This window comes from Caretta caretta, chromosome 2, assembly GCF_965140235.1.
Source record: "Caretta caretta isolate rCarCar2 chromosome 2, rCarCar1.hap1, whole genome shotgun sequence".
Classification (NCBI taxonomy): domain Eukaryota; kingdom Metazoa; phylum Chordata; order Testudines; family Cheloniidae; genus Caretta; species Caretta caretta.
The window spans coordinates 14,258,512-14,275,077 of NC_134207.1; the positions used below are offsets into that span (position 1 = coordinate 14,258,512).

Genomic DNA, 16,566 nt, shown 5'->3' on the forward strand with positions numbered 1-16,566 from the left:
AGTCACCAGGACCAGATGACATTCACCCAAGAGTTTTGAAAGAACTCAAATGTGAAATTGTGGAACTATTAACTAGGGTTTGTAACCTGTCCTTTAAATCAGCTTCTGTACCAATGACTGGAAGATAGCTAATGTAACGACAATATTTAAAAAGGGCCCTAGAGGTGATCCTGGCAATTACAGACTGGTAAGTCTAACATCTGTACTGGGGAAATTAGTTGAAACAATAGTAAAGAATATAATTGTCAGACACATAGAAGAGCATAAGTTGTTTGGCAAAAGTCAGCATGGTTTCTGTAAAGGGAAATCATGTCTTACTAATTTATTAGAGTTCTTTGAAGGGGTCAAAAACATGTGGACAAGGGGAATCCAGTGGACATAGTATACTCAGATTTCCAGAAAGCCTTTGACAAGGTCTCCCACCAAAGGCTCTTACATAAATTAAGCTATCATGGGATAAGAGGGAATGTCCTTTCATGGATTAAGAACGGGTTAAAAGACAGGGAACAAAGGGTAGGAATAAATGATAAATTTTCAGAATGGAGCAGGGTAATTAGTTGTGTTCCGCAACGGTCAGTCCTAGAACCAATCCTATTCAACTTATTCATAAATGATCTGGAGAAAGGGGTAAACAGTGAGGTGGCAAAGTTTGCAGACGATACTAAACTGCTCAAGACAGTTAAGACCAAAGCAGACTGAAGAACTTCAAAAAGATCTCACAAAACTAAGTGATTGGGCAACAAAATGGCAAAAAGAAAAGGAGTACTTGTGGCACCTTAGAGACTAACCAATTTATTTGAGCATAAGCTTTCGTGAGCTACAACTCACTTCATTGGAGCTGTAGCTCACGAAAGCTTATACTCAAATAAATTGGTTAGTCTCTAAGGTGCCACAAGTACTCCTTTTCTTTTTGCGAATACAGACTAACACGGCTGTTACTCTGAAACCTGTCAAAATGGCAAATGAAATTTAATGTGGATAAATGTAAAGTAATGCACATTGGAAAAAATAAGCCCAAGTATACATACAATATGATGGGGGCGAATTTAGCTACAACTCATCAGGAAAGAGATCTTGGAGTCATCGTGGATAGTTCTCTGAAGATGTCTATGCAGTGTGCAGTGGCAGTCAAAAAAGCAAACGGGGTGTTAGGAATCATTTAAATAGGGATAGAGAATAAGATGGAGAATATCTTATTGCCCTTATATAAATCCATGGTGCGCCCACATCTTGAATACTGTGTACAGATGTGGTCTCCCCATCTCAAAAAAAAGATATACTGGTGTTATAAAAGGTTCAGAGAAGGGCGACTAAAATTATTAGGGGTTTGGAACAGGTCCCATATGAGGAGAGATTAAAGAGGCCAGGACTTTTCAGCTTGGAAAAGAGGAGACTAAGGGGGGATATGATAGAAGTATATAAAATCATGAGTGGAATGGAGAAAGTGAATAGGGAAAAGTTATTTACTTGTTCCCATAATATAAGAACTAGAGGCCACCAAATGAAATTAATTGGCAGCAGGTTTAAAACAAAGAAAAGGAAGTTCTTCTTCACACAGTGCAGTTGACCTGTGGAACTCCTTGCCTGAGGAGATTGTGAAGGCTAGGACTATAACAGGGTTTAAAAGAGAACTGGATAAATTCATGGAGGTTAAGTCCATTAATGGCTATTAGCCAGGATGGGTAAGGAACTGTGTCCCTAGCCTCTGTTCGTCAGAGGGTGGAGATGGAGGGCAGGAGAGAGATCACTTGATCATTACCTGTTAGGTTCACTCCCTCTGGGGCATCTGGCATTGGCCACTGTCGGCAGAGAGGATACTGGGCTGGATGGACCTTTGGTCTGACCCAGTATGGCCATTCTTATGTTCTTATGTAATACCATCTGGTCCTGGTGATTTATTACTGTTTAATTTATCAATTTGTTCCACAACCTCCTTTACTAGCATCTTAATCTGGGATAGTTCCTCAGATCGGTCACTTAAAATGAATGGCTCAGGTGTGGGGAAACTCCCTCACACACTCATCAGTACCAAGGAATTCAAATAATTCATTTGGCTTCTCTGCAAGGGCCTTATCTTCCTTGAATGGTCCTTTAGCATTTCAGTTGCCCCGTGGTCCTACTGATTGCTTGGCAGGCTTCTTACTTCTGATGTATCTAAACATTTGTTGTTGTTGTTAGTTTGTGTTTTTTGTTAGCTGCTCTTCAAAACAAAATTTGGCCTGCCTAATTTTACTTTAACACTTGAATTGCCAGAGTTTATGCTCCTTTCTATTTCTTTCAGTAGGATTTGACTTTCATTTTTTGAGGGATGTGGTTTTTTGCCTCTAATTGCCTCTTTTAATCTGCTGTTTAGCCCTGGTGGCCATTTTTTGGTCATCTGTTTTTGGTTGTTTTTTTCCCCTTTAAATTTTGGGTGTATAATTAGGGTGGATAAAAATCAATGATTTAAAAATAATAATTTAAATCAGATTTTTTTTATAAAATTCTTTTTGATTATAATAGTTTTAATTAAGGTTTCAGAGTAGCAGCCGTGTTAGTCTGTATTCGCAAAAAGAAAAGGAGGACTTGTAATTTGTTAGTCTCTAAGGTGCCACAAGTACTCCTTTAGTTTTAATTAAGATATCTTTGAGCTATAATGTATCTCATCATGGAATAGGGATTATAAATTCTAATTCTATAGTTGAGACAATATATTCATGTAATGTTTAAGAAAAGTTTTGTAAATGAGTTCCAATAGTTCATGGATTAGGGATCCAATTTTATGAGGTTCCGGGGGCTTCTGTATAGATTATGTAGGTTAATGTTTCTATCTACCAATGGGACTCAGTGCTCAGTCTAGAAGATACCATTAGAGATGCTTAGTTTTGCAGTTCTCAAAATGTGGATTTGTGTTTCCAGAGATAACATGCTTGTTAACAGCAAAAAATGTTTTTAAAGAAATACATAATATATAGAGGTGAGAAATAACAGACCTCAACTCTATTGTTCCTCTGAAAATTTGTGTACACAGAGTCAATCCCTTACCTCTCTAAAAGTGCAAAGTTTCAAAAAGTTCAACAAATAGAAGATTGTTGGGGGTGGAATAGATCTGGACAAGGAGAAAAAGTCTGGAGATAAATGTGAGAAGGCAGTGACAGGCAGTAGAAACAAAAGTGAAACGGTCTGAACAGCATATTCCAGAAGTCTTGAGGTCTTTCTGAGTGCAGCCTTCATTGATTTGAGATCTACCATACCATTCTCTCACTAGAGGGGAAATCCTATAATGGCAGCAGGCCTTAAAAGAGGCCCAGTTTGGGAATAAGAAACATTCAAGAAATATATGTTTGCTGATGATGTTTTAAAGAAAGTCACACCAATGAACTGATGGAAGTCACTTAAGCACTTAGATTCAGAGACTGCTGAAGTGATAATCTCACTTTTAACAGCAGTAGCTTCTTCTGCTGGCATAGAAATAACATTTTCTCTCTTTGGATTAATTCATTCCAAATTGAGAAATCATTTGGGACCTGAAAAAGCAGGAAAATGAACAAATTATGATTATGAACAAACAGGAAAATGAAGGTGAAGACGACTGAGTTAGCTGCAGAAGCCAATATTTTAAGTTTCTCATGTTGACAGAACAAACATAACAAGAATACTTAAAGAGAGCTGTAGACTCAAAACTGGAAGTTCAGATTATCTTGATTGAAATGGCTCTGACTGCTGCAAACAATTTCCAGTTAATACAAGCTGATTACCAACTTTTGGGATCATTTTAAATAGTATGAATTATTGTTGTGTGGGAAGTAAGAAAACTATGAAATATGTTTGACATGTTTAAGCCAAATACCAGAGAAATCTATAGTGTATTGTGTCAATGGGCAAAAGGGCACAAACAACATAACGCAGAACACTGAAAGAACTAGACTGAGCCAACAATTAAATTTGGGGCTGACCCTCCCCCCTTTATTTCAACATCTAGTTTAAGTACTGTTTCTGCATCCTCAGCAATGGGGCAAATGTATAAGCCAGAAAAGGTGTTGTGTATGAACAGCTACTTAATTTAATTTTCTCCTTAAACTCATTCTAAGACTGATAAATATATTTACAGCACAATCAAATATCGAGTAAAATACTGCCATCACAAATAACTTTATTAATTGGTATAGCAGTTAATACTATACACTGCTTTATCTATAAACAACTTTCGGTCAGATAGACACTATCCAGTGCTGAGGCCCCAATTTTTTTTTTTAATTTAAATTGTTTTGAAGATATTTACTTTTTTATTTTTCCAAAATGATCCTTCAAGTTGCCAAATCTAAAGAAAAAAATTCATAAAGTTTGGTCCATTCTCCAAAATGCAATGCTGTATAGACATAGCAGTAGCTACTATCAGTGTAGTATCTACCATCAGAATGAAAGCAAAGCATTATGGTGAAACACATTACATTCATTACATTCATTCTTAAAAATGTCCTTGTGGCTTGAAGGACTGATTTGAAGAAATTAACATTTACTGGGAATCTAGGACCTAAGATCTACTACATTTAGAAAATTTGTAAAACTGGTAAAATATCACACCTGGCCATCTTATGTCCTTTTAAGACAAAAAAAAAATCCAAGGATTTGAAATTGAAAATTAAATTAACATTTCTTCTCGTTGAATACATTTTTGCTGTATTTTCTAAATGTTTACGTGTCTGCACCACTTGCATAGTTCAAAATGAACTGGACAAACTGGAGAAATGGTCTGAAGTAAATAGGATGAAATTCAATATGGACAAATGCAAAGTGCTCCACTTAGGAAAGAAAAATCAGTTGTACACACACAAAATGGGAACTGACTGCCTATGAAGGGGTATTGCAGAAAGGGATCTGGGGGTCATAGTGAATCACAAGCTAAATATGAGTCAACAGTGTAACACTGTTGCACAAAAAGCAAACATCATTCTGGGATGTATTAGCAGGAGTCTTGTAAGCAAGACATGAGAAGTAATTCTTCTGCTCTGCGCCGCGTTGATTAGGCCTCAACTGGAATACTGTGTCCAGTTCTGGGCACCACATTTCAGGAAAGATGTGGACAAACTGAGAAAGTCTAGAGAAGAGCAACAAAAACGATTAATGGTCTAGAAAACATGACCTATGAGGGAAGACTGAAAAAACTGAGTTTGTTTAGTCTGGGAAAGAGAAGACAGAGGGGACATAACAGTTTACAAGTACATAAAAGGTGGTTACAAGGAGGAGAGAGAAAAATTGTTCTTCTTAACCACTGAGGATAAGACAAGAAGCAATGGGCTTAAATTGAAGCAAGAGAGGTTTAGGCTGGACATTAGGAAAACTTCCTAACTGTCAGCGGAGTTAAGCACTGGAATAAATTGTCTAGGGAAGTTGTGGAATCTCCATCATCAGAGATTTTTAAGAGCAGGTTAGACAAACAACTGTCGGGGATGGTCTAGATAATACTGTGTCATGCCATGAGTGCAGGGGACTGGCCTAGATGTCCTCTCAAGACCCCTTCCAATCCTAAGATTCTATGAAAAAGCCATATGACATGTAGGTTTATGCAAACTAGTTTACACTCTGTGGCTTTCACAGTTTAAAGTACTAACTCTATTCTTGACCAACTTCCAGCACAGGTTGGAATATTATGGATATAGCACCCAAGAAGAACCTTTTAAGAGGAAGAAATCACTATATCCATATCACATATATCAACAAACGATTCTACAAATACTTTTTTTTTTTTTTTGCAGTTTCTAGGACACATGGGGCAAATTGAAAAGGTTCTATACATTTTTTAAGAGCAGCTTTGAAACCTGAGAAAAATTAAGCATTTTGTTTTGTTTACAAGCATTAATCATTCTCTCCTGACAGAAAACTTACGAGTAGATAGTAAATCTTTAGTGCTGTTGGACAGGTAACAAACATATACTTTTTCAGCACTTGTGTCACATAATCTGAATTTTAGTAACAAACCTCATTCTCAGGCATGTTAATTCTCTGCAGCATCTGTCCCTGCTCTGAATGGTTGATCATAAGTACCTCTGTAGTCATCTCAATGCTATTAAGCAGATGGCAGCGCTAAATCCGAATGATGTAATACATCTCCCTAGTGGACTTTGTTTCCATATACTACCATTATTCTACAATTCCTCAGTGATAAATCTTATGTATTCTAGAGAACATTAAATAGTGAACTGACAATGGCAATTGATTTATTAGCAGTAGTTTGCCTTTGCCCTATTATTGTCTTTGCAAACACTTGTGTAGATCATGTATGAAGCTTCCACGGCATAAAGGCCATTGGCCTAATTTTTTTTGTAATGTTTTAGAGATTTAATATTTTAATGAAATTTGTCTTCAGAGTGAAGATGTCTAACTCTGGTCTACAGATTTGAAATAATTCCCTGTTAAAATTCTCCTTTTTCCTCTATTATTTTCTAATCTGTGGATTTTCATGATAAAATGTTCTAGTATTAACATTAGGCCATTAAAACAGGAACTTCTTTTGACCATAAATCCAAGTAAAAGATTACTGCCTGATGTATGGTTTTGAGAAGTATTATTTGTAATTCAACTTTCTTTCATAAATATCATATATATACACACACACACATATATACACACACACACACACACACACACACACACACATATATATACATACACACACGAGTGAAGATGGTAAAAAAAAAAGGCACTTGTGTGCCAAGCAAAATGAATACAATAATATGGGGGGGAGGGGTTATTGTTTTAGCAGTATTTAACTTCTGCAGTTCAATTTATATTTAAACAGATCATTTGTGCTATATACAGCAATGTATGTTAAATTATTATGTATCTATGCTGTGCAGCTTTCATGAAGAAATTACTGAATGCATAATGCAAAAGCTGCCTGCAGAAAAGCTATATTGCATGGCATATGGCAACATTAATTTTAGTCTTTTTGCTTTCCTTAGCTTGGCACTGAAAATCTACCATGAGCGTTCATAGCTTTTGACTGTTTCCATTATACTCTGGTTTTTAGGTAGAGTTGGCTGTCTGACAATTTCACAAATGTTTACTATTCTCTAATTTTCAAAAGCTAAGCAACAATGTTTCGTTTTATCTTTCTCACTATGACTGGACTGCTTTAGCATTGTTTGTTCAATTAGCCTTACTAATTTGTATGGGTTTAATTTCTATCTAATATTATCCCCTAAATGTTAAGTGCTGCATGGGAATTTAATCACATATCTCCCACAGAAGTCAATGAAGCTGGCTTGTTAAATCCAGCACACAGAGTTATCTATTTGAAGACTATGATAATTGCCAAAGATAGTTCCTTTGAAAGCCCACCAAAATACACTCAATTATTTGTGGATTTACTCTATGAACAAATGACTTGTAGACGATGCAACATTTTAGTATCCAAAATTGAAACACTCCCTACAGCTATTGTACTTGCTTGGTGGGACACTACCATGTATAAGAATTGGAGAGAAATCTCAAATTTAGTCTTCTCCTCTCTGGTATTAGAGTGAAAGGTTTTAACATAAAGCCCAAGGTTGATAGGTACCAGGAGTCATGCAAAAAGTGATTCTCAGTGATGACATCTGAATACCAAACAAAATGCCATTAATGAAACTTAAAATGGGTAACACTTTCAGTCTCCTAGTTGAAGGTTGGCTACTATATAACAATATTGGTGGCTGGAGAGAAGGGGAGGTTAGGTTGTATAGAGAGGAAGAGCTTCTCATGAAGACAGGTGAAGATTCAAGTACCCACCCACAATATTTAGACCATGGTGTCTGAATGTCATATCATTCCCTTCAACCCCTATCAGCTACAGATACCCTGGGGAGACAGTAAGGAGGATGTGAAAATATCAGATCGTGCAGTGCTAGAGGAGAGTTCTATCCAGTTGCACTGGATGCCCCAAAATGGAGAACAAGCTACAAAAATTTACTACTGCACTTCACATTAGAGATGTACTTGGGTGAGACAGCGAGTTATTCATTCCTCTGCAAGAACATTCTCTTTAACACTGTACTATTTTGTTTCACATAAGAAAACCATCTGACTCAACCTAGAATACCAAAAATACCACTACTCTGAGATGTAAAACAAATACTCTAAAAAGTCATTATTTTGAAAATCAGGAATCCTAAAACTGAACAACAGCAAATAGATGAAGCATCTGTAATTTCCCATGAGTAGTAGAAACACACATACAGTGGGGTACATTTCAAAACTTTAGTTTCTAGAGATATTTCCAGTTCTAGTGATATTCCTCATTTTAAGTACAGGGAATATCTCTGAAATCTGCAATATTTTTAAATCAGTATGAACTTTTTAAGCATACCAAGTACCCAATGTACTAGAAAAAAGGAAAATGTACCCCTGTCGACTGAGTTTAAAAGAGGCCTATTCTAATATTTGATTTAACATTATTTTAGGGGTATTTAAAACAAGCAAAACTTGCTTTTACATGCTAATCAAAAAGTGACCCATTTTAAACATAATACATCAAGGTTTTTTTTTTTTTTTGCCTTATAATTAGGGGACAGTATCAAATGGTTTAAAGATACTATAGCATCACAATTCTCTTTTGTTTCACATTATTTGTGAAACAACAAAGACATTTAGATATATTCCAGTGTTACAAGCATCTCTCAGTAGTTACAAATGACATTACAATATGTGCTACTCTTTGATCATCAGATTAAAAATTGTTCTGTGTAGCTCAGGTGGTTTGCTTATAGCTATTAGTTTTAGCCTGCTAATACAATTCTGAGATCTCTTTGCATAAAAAATGTGAGCCTGGATTGTGTGAGCAATATTTCAGCGAGCCAGTTCCCTTTCACCATGAACTACCCCTATTGTTTATAAAAACAGCACAATAAGTACATGAATAAATCATTCTTTTAAAAAGTTTACCAAATTTGGAGTTTAGTGAACATAACTGGAACTATACCTCACATGCAACATAAAGCAACTACCTAATAAAGTAGTTCTACCCTGGTGAGACTCAAGAATAAACTTCATGGCTAATAATCAGTACTTTACATGTGAATTACATGTGGTGTTTCATTTTCTTGGAAAATTCATTTTTGCTCATCATCATTCAGAGGACCATCAAAATTTGTAAAAGATAAAAAAAGTTCATAACAGGTCTTGTTTAAAACCTGACAAAAAGGAAAAACAAATTCAAATAATAATTTTTTTAAGTTTTAGTCTAGTCCAGTATTTTCATTGTGCTATCTGAAAGCACAGCTGTCAACAGCAAATAAAACCTATTACTAACATAAAAAGTAGCAAAGTAAAATAGAACTGCCAATGTTAAAAGTAAAAATTGAAGACTTTTTGACCAGTATCTCTACTAAAAAAAATCATGTTAACTGCAGCTATTTTCTAAAGGTAGTATGCAAGGTAGACACATCCTCCAGAGTTCTTAATGCTTCTGGTATGCACATCAGAATAAAGACGACTCTTTTTCGGTTGTCAAAATCTTCATAAAAACAAACAATCTCAGTGAAAACAGTGTAATTTACACTTTCCACCGATTTTTCACTTTGAGCAGTTTGCCTGGTTTTGAGAGCTTTCATCCCTCACAAAGACTTAAAATCATTCCTGACAAACAGAATGGCAAAATATTTCTCAGTTGCCAGCTGGGAAAAAGTGTTTTTCCTCCTCAACTGTGTTGTGAAATTAGGGTTGTCAAGGTTCCTCCCCCACTCTGAACTCTAGGGTACAGATGTGGGGACCTGCATGAAAAAACCCCCTAAGCTTATCTTTACCAGCTTAGGTCAAAACTTCCCCAAGGTACAAAATATTACACCCGTTATCCTTGGAATGGCCGCTACCACCACCAAACTAATACTGGTTACTGGGGAAGAGCTGTTTGGACGCGTCTTTCCCCCCAAAATACTTCCCAAAACCTTGCACCCCACTTCCTGGACAAGGTTTGGTAAAAAGCCTCACCAAGTTGCCTAGGTGACTACAGACCCAGACCCTTGGATCTTAAGAACAATGAACAATCCTCCCAACACTTGCACCTCCCCTTTCCTGGGAAATGTTGGATAAAAAGCCTCACCAATTTGCATAGGTGACCACAGACCCAAACCCTTGGATCTGAGAACAATGAAAAAGCATTCAGTTTTTACAAGAAGACTTTTAATAAAAAATAGAAGTAAATAGAAATAAAGAAATCCCCCCTGTAAAATCAGGATGGTAGATATCTTACAGGGTAATTAGATTCAAAACATAGAGAACCCCTCTAGGCAAAACCTTAAGTTACAAAAAAGATACACAGACAGAAATAGTTATTCTATTCAGCACAATTCCTTTCTCAGCCATTTAAAGAAATCATAATCTAACACATACCTAGCTAGATTACTTACTAAAAGTTCTAAGACTCCATTCCTGTTCTGTCTCTGGCAAGAGCAGCACACAGACAGACACAAACCCTTTGTTTGTCTCCCTCCTCCCAGCTTTTGAAAGTATCTTGTCTCCTCATTGGTCATTTTGGTCAGGTGCCAGCGAGGTTACCTTTAGCTTCTTAACCCTTTACAGGTGAGAGGAGCTTTCCCCTGGCCAGGAGGGATTTCAAAGGGGTTTACCCTTCCCTTTATATTTATGACAAGGGTTCTTTACTTTTTCAGATTTTGCTGCACCGCTACAATGCATTTAAGTAAAAGTTGTCTTTAACTTGTTTACTGGTGGGTGAGATATATTGTCAGTTTGAGCAGCACACTCCCTATCCTTAGAAATATTGTAAAGGACATCTTACCCATGAGAAAAAAGGTAAGAGAAATCTTTTAAAGTCAATCACCATGGATAACAAATGAAACATAAAACCAGAATATGTGCATACTCAGCATGGTCAGCACAATGAGCTCAACCAAAAAAAAAAAGTTCCCTAAAATAAAAGCTGCAGAATATTTGAAATTGTTTTATCAAAATCTATTTGTACTGAACAAGTTATACATATTATCCTTTGATTTTTGAAATTTTTCTAAGTCAATTTCCAACAAGCTAAAAAGTGAGTGAAAATTCCTTTTCTTTCAAGTATACAGTTCAGACACCTTATAATGTTACTGTCAACCAAGTTTCTGAATAATGTCATATTGTAAAATTTGCCATTCTTTCACTAGCTCTTCTGCTTCTTTACTTGGTTCCTTTCAACCCTTTTGGAAGCAATTTGTCTTTTGTACATTCCTGATAGAGAAGTATATAAGATTGCAGATTGTTGCTAACAATCCTCTTAGTTATGCTGGTACGTACTGAAAGAAAAATTAGCTCATGGATTGTAGGAGTTTTCTGCTATAAATACAGTGGGACTTATACTTACCTTTGTGCCTGGGTGCTATAGCTGTTATCATAGGAGTCGTAGCCCTGCTCATCATAAGCAGTGCCATATCCATCATCATACTCCTGAAAAAATATAATAGAAAAGTAATGTTAAAATTTAAAGAACACACTTCAGAACCTAAAAGAAATATTTTAATAATTATAAATGTGAACACTATTCACTGAAATCTAAATTCATGCAACAAGATGTACCATGGAACTATAAAATATTAATTTACTTAATACACACCAATTCTACCTAAGAGGCAACATAACTCTAAGATTTATGTAGTTACGTTGGATTTAAGTTTGAGATCTTGGTGGCAACCTGTGCTGCACTTTTATGAGACATTAGCATGTTAAATAAAAATGGCTACTTACCACAAAATAACTGTGGTTCTTCAAGGGTGCTGTCTCTGCATATTTACACCTGTGGAATGTCTGGAGCCACAGACCTTCAAGACCCAAAGTTATAAAAAGGCTATGCAAATCCAGTTGCCTTGGCTCTTTTCCCTAAGCTCAAGAATCCTGTAAGAGTAGAATTCTGAAGAAGAGAGAGGCTGACAGGCAGTGCAATTATGCAGAGACAACACCCTTAAGAACCACAGTTACTAACATAAGTAACCATTTGTACTTCTTGAAGTAGCCTCTGCATAGTCCCAATGGGGGAGTTTAGTAAATGGCATAACCCAATGAAGGAGGGCAGAGATCTAATTAAACAAGAATTGTAGAACCGCCCTCCCAAAACCAGCATCAGACCTAGATCCCAAATTGAGAGAGCAGCGTTGTATGAAGGTTTATACAGAAGTGCAGATGTTTATAATGAAAAGAATATAGAGGTACACCCATGATATTGGCTTATGTCTGGTAGAGTGAAATCTAGAACTGTAAAGAACTGACACCTTAGATAATTTACAACATGACTCAGTGCAAAGCCTAATCCACTTAAACAGGTGCTGACTGGAAATGGCATTCCCTTCACATTGATCCCCTGAGGCTACAAAACTGTTGACCTCCTAAAGGCCTCAATTTTACCCAAATAACTCAAAGTAACCATAGAAGGTATATACGTCTAGTTCCTCCAGATAAGAAAGAAGCTTTGAAAAGATACTTGGGAGACTGATGATCTGATTCAGATGAAATTAAGACATGACATTTGGAATAAATTTGAGATAAAAATACAGAATAACTCCCTCTCTTGTAGATGTAATTGTGACTAAAAATGGTGCTTTTAGTGTCCAGTGGAATAAAGAACACTGTCATAAGATCTCCAACTGTATAATCTTGTCAGCACAACACTAAGGTTCCTTGATGGAATAGGTTCTCAACTCTGATGGGAAAACACCAGGCCCTTTCAGGAATCTTCTGATGACTGAAAACAATAGAAACATCCACTGGGAGATAATATAGTAAGATTATAGATAGATGCTCCTTGATAGAATACAAGGTGAGACTGAGACACCAAGTACAATACATATTTCAAAATCAATTATATGGGCATGACTCATGGAGACATTATTTCATTATCTTTGAGAAAACACTTCTGAGAAGAACAATTCAACACACATGGCTTTCTAGAATGTAGCAGAGCCTTCTCTATTTCCACAGAGCATTTCACATCAGTAGTCAATGTCTTATGATCAAAGCAATGGAGATGACGTGACTCCAGATTGGTAAAATAGAGAAAATAGTCTTCCTGTGATAGGAGGTCTGATGATGAATGTAGAAGATCTAGGAACTTCATACCAATACTGTCTAGCTCATACTAGGGCAACCAGTATGATTTGGGAGAATGTCTTGTATCTTTTTATTACCATTGGAACTGTTGGAAAGGCATAAAAGAATCCTTGGCTCCAGTTCAGCAAGAATGTGTCTGTGATAGTCTATCCATCCCTGTCTATTTCAAGGAACACTCACACTGTTCCTGCAGCCAGCAACTGAGAGTCTGTTGCCATATTCTCTGCCAGATCTGCCAAGTTGCATTTGATGAGTCAGACTCCCATCCGACACAGCCATTGCTTCCTGGCATTATTGTTAATTAGAACCTCATTATTTATTAATGTAAATATTTAGCCATCACGTTAACAACATTGCCCTTATTCAATGCCACAAAGGATTTGAGATAACCCAATAGCTTTGTTCCACTACATTTATATGGCACTTGGTCTCCTCTCCCAGATTCCACCAATTTTGAACTCTCAGCTTTGGAGATAAGCTCTCAAACCCAAACTGGATGCATCTGTGATGATCACAATGGCTGGGGACAGAGGACCAAAATGAACTTCCTCTATTATATTGGTTGGGAGCTTCCACCAATGGAGAGTCCTAAGGAATTTTGAAAGACGACTCAGATAACCCATATTGGCTACATTAGGGATGAATGTTTTGCTGAACAGTTGGCCCTGGGGGGCGTGGTGGAATAGAAGAGTCATAAAACAAAGAAAAGAAAAGGGGCTTTTGCTTGAGATCCAGCATATCTAAACTTTCTTAAAAGGAACAACGCCAAAATGTACTTCAAGTAGGAAAGAGTGCTAGCAAACTGACTCCACCACAAGGGAGACAAAATGCTGGACAAGTCTGGCAGGTTCAACTTAGAGTACAGAGAGAGGCTTGGTTCCATAAGTTACTAGCACAACTGCCTTAATAGGGTGTAACTGGCATGGCCAGTACTACCGTTTCCTGTGCCATCCTGGTTGGCAGCTCTGTGTGTTACTATATTTAGTATTTGGATAACTTCTCTTTAAATATAATCTTCTTTCAAAAAGTTGGTATATTGTTTAGTAGCTTTGGGTTTCATTGAACCTTCCAGTCTCTCAACAGGTATTGGACTATTCTGTTTTTGATGCCTTCACTTCCCTATAACTCACAGTTCTTTGAGATGATTACATATTCACACTTACAGGTATTGTGCCACCTGGTGGCACCTAACAGGAGAACCTCCTCCAAGCAGCTTGCGTTAAAGAGCACATGCCTTGCCTCTTTCCCTTGGCATTTCCAAAGGCTTTATAAGGGGGCGTTGGCCCTCTACAGTCTCAGTTCCTTCCATTGCTAACTCAGAGTTACCATAATAGGACTCTGAGAAAGAGGGGAAGATAGGAGGGAAGTGTGAATATGCAGTCACTTTGAAGAAAAAAGTAACCTTCATTTCTTCTTCGAGTGACTCTGCATATTATCTGCTATGGGCAGTTTGACAAGCAGTGCTGAAAACCCAGGAGGTGGGAACAAAGTCAAAATTAAATAATGACAGAAACACTGTTCTACCAAATTTGGCATTCGCTCTTGAAGTCAGATCCAGAGCATAACATTTAGTGAATGCGTGCACTGACTTCCAGGTAGCATCCAGGTAGCAGTTCCTAGCTGGAACATGTTTAAGAAAAGCAAAAGATGCCTCTACAGCCATGTAGAATGAGACCATACAACACAGAAAGTACAGGATTTTCTGCTAATTTGTAGCACTAAATGACACATTGTTTAACCCATCTGGAAATAGTCTGAGCAGACACACACTGACCTCTATTTTTCTTAGCATAACAAACAGAAAACCTAGATGAACTCTTAAAACTCTGCTATATTTAAACATCGAAGAACACTTCTAGCATGTAAAGTGCATAACAAAGATTTCCCTTTATTAGTGTGAGGCTTTTCGGGAAAAAACACTGGTAAAATTGTTTGGTCGATAGGAAACTTGGACACCATTTTTGGTAAAACATAGGGATCAGGTCTATGAACGATCTTATCTTTATGAAAAACTAACTGGCAAGTCAGCCATCAGGGATGGAATTCGCTTACCCTTCTGGCTGGTGTTTTAACAATAATGAAGATCTCTTTAATAGATGCACAAAATAAAGAACACTCTACCAGAAGTTAAAAAGGTACCCTCAGAAGCATAGATAAAATCAGATTAAGATCCGAGCCTGGGACTGCATACTTTAAAGGACGATACACATTAAATACCCCTTCATAAATCTTTTAACAGAATAACATGCAAAGAGTGATCTACCATCGACCAAAGCATGGTAAAAATCAGCTGCCAGGTGAACCTTTAAGGAAGAATCCAATAATCCTTCAGATTTTAAGTACATTAAATATTCCAAGATACAGGGTATGGAAGCTGAAACTGGACAATCGAATTTTCCTGCATTCATGCAACAAATCTAGCCCATTCTAAATAGTAACATTTCTAGTAGACAATTTTCTAGAATTGGTGCAAAATGTACTGCTTAATGAGGAACATGAGTGTTCAAGACTAGCCAAAGTCCAATAGCAGGTAGTAAGATGAAACGACGGAGGATCCGGATGAAGGATCCTACCTAGTTGCTATGATAAGAGATCTGGAGCCAGAGGAAGATACAGGTACAGTCTGACTAATAGCTGAAGAAAAAGGTCCTTATGCTACTTCTGTCTCGGCTAAGCTGTGGCAATCAAATTTCATTTTTGCCCTGTCCTGATGTTTCCTCTTCATCACTTTCTGAATCAATGGAAAAGGGGGAGGGGGAAAAGGGTATACTTTTACCCAGTGTAGAGGGATTCTCCCTCTCTGCTCTTGAACAAAGGAGAGGAAACTTTTTATTGATCCTTGTAGCAAACAGGTCTACATCAGGTCGACCCTAACAGGAAAAGATGTCTCACGTTACGCAATCCTTCAGGGACCACTCATGAATTTGAGAACTGTTCCTGCTGACAATCTGCTAGCACATTGCTGTCCCCTCCTAAATTCAGGACAACCAGATAGATCTCTTAAACCATGCATAAATCCCATAATCTGACTGTTTCACCCAGATAACTGGAAAGAATGAGTACTCCTTTGGTTTGTTCAGGTATTGTCTGTTGATTGTATTGTCTGTCGTCCTGATTGTATTATCTGTTGATACCTGAACAACCTTCTCTTTTATATGAAGGAAAGATCTGAAGGCCAAACAAATAGTTATTAACACGTTATGAACAAGCTCTTTTCATGAAAAGCCCAGTGACTCCAGATTGTAATCCAGCCTAAATGGGCTCCCAATCCACTGTTGGATGCATCTGACATTCTGGTGACCGATGAAGGGGGATTGAACAGAACACCTCAAAGAACATGATTTGTCTGTCTACCAATTCAGTAAATTCAGAATCCGTAAGACTTAGGAAGGGGATCACTTTCTGGGATTGGCAGGCTCAAATTTGGAAAACCACTTGTTCTATTTGTAGAAACCTGTCCTCTGGAAGAAAAGCCCTCCCTGCGACTGACTCCAGTATAGAACCTATAAAGAATTC

The 16,566-nt window shown here is 37.2% G+C and overlaps 1 protein-coding gene across 3 annotated transcripts in view; it reads right to left on the reverse strand.

Moving 5' to 3' along the window:
- Positions 1-16,566, reverse strand: part of KHDRBS3 (KH RNA binding domain containing, signal transduction associated 3) — a 205,368-nt gene that overhangs the window by 34,439 nt on the left and 154,363 nt on the right. For all 3 annotated transcript variants that reach the window (XR_007355434.2, XM_048841719.2, XM_048841720.2), the window contains exon 7: positions 11,315-11,397. Coding sequence is in view for 2 of the 3 variants with exons in the window: in XM_048841719.2 (XP_048697676.1) it covers positions 11,315-11,397 (83 nt within the window). In the remaining variant the exon portion in view is untranslated. The remainder of the gene's footprint in view (positions 1-11,314; positions 11,398-16,566) is intronic.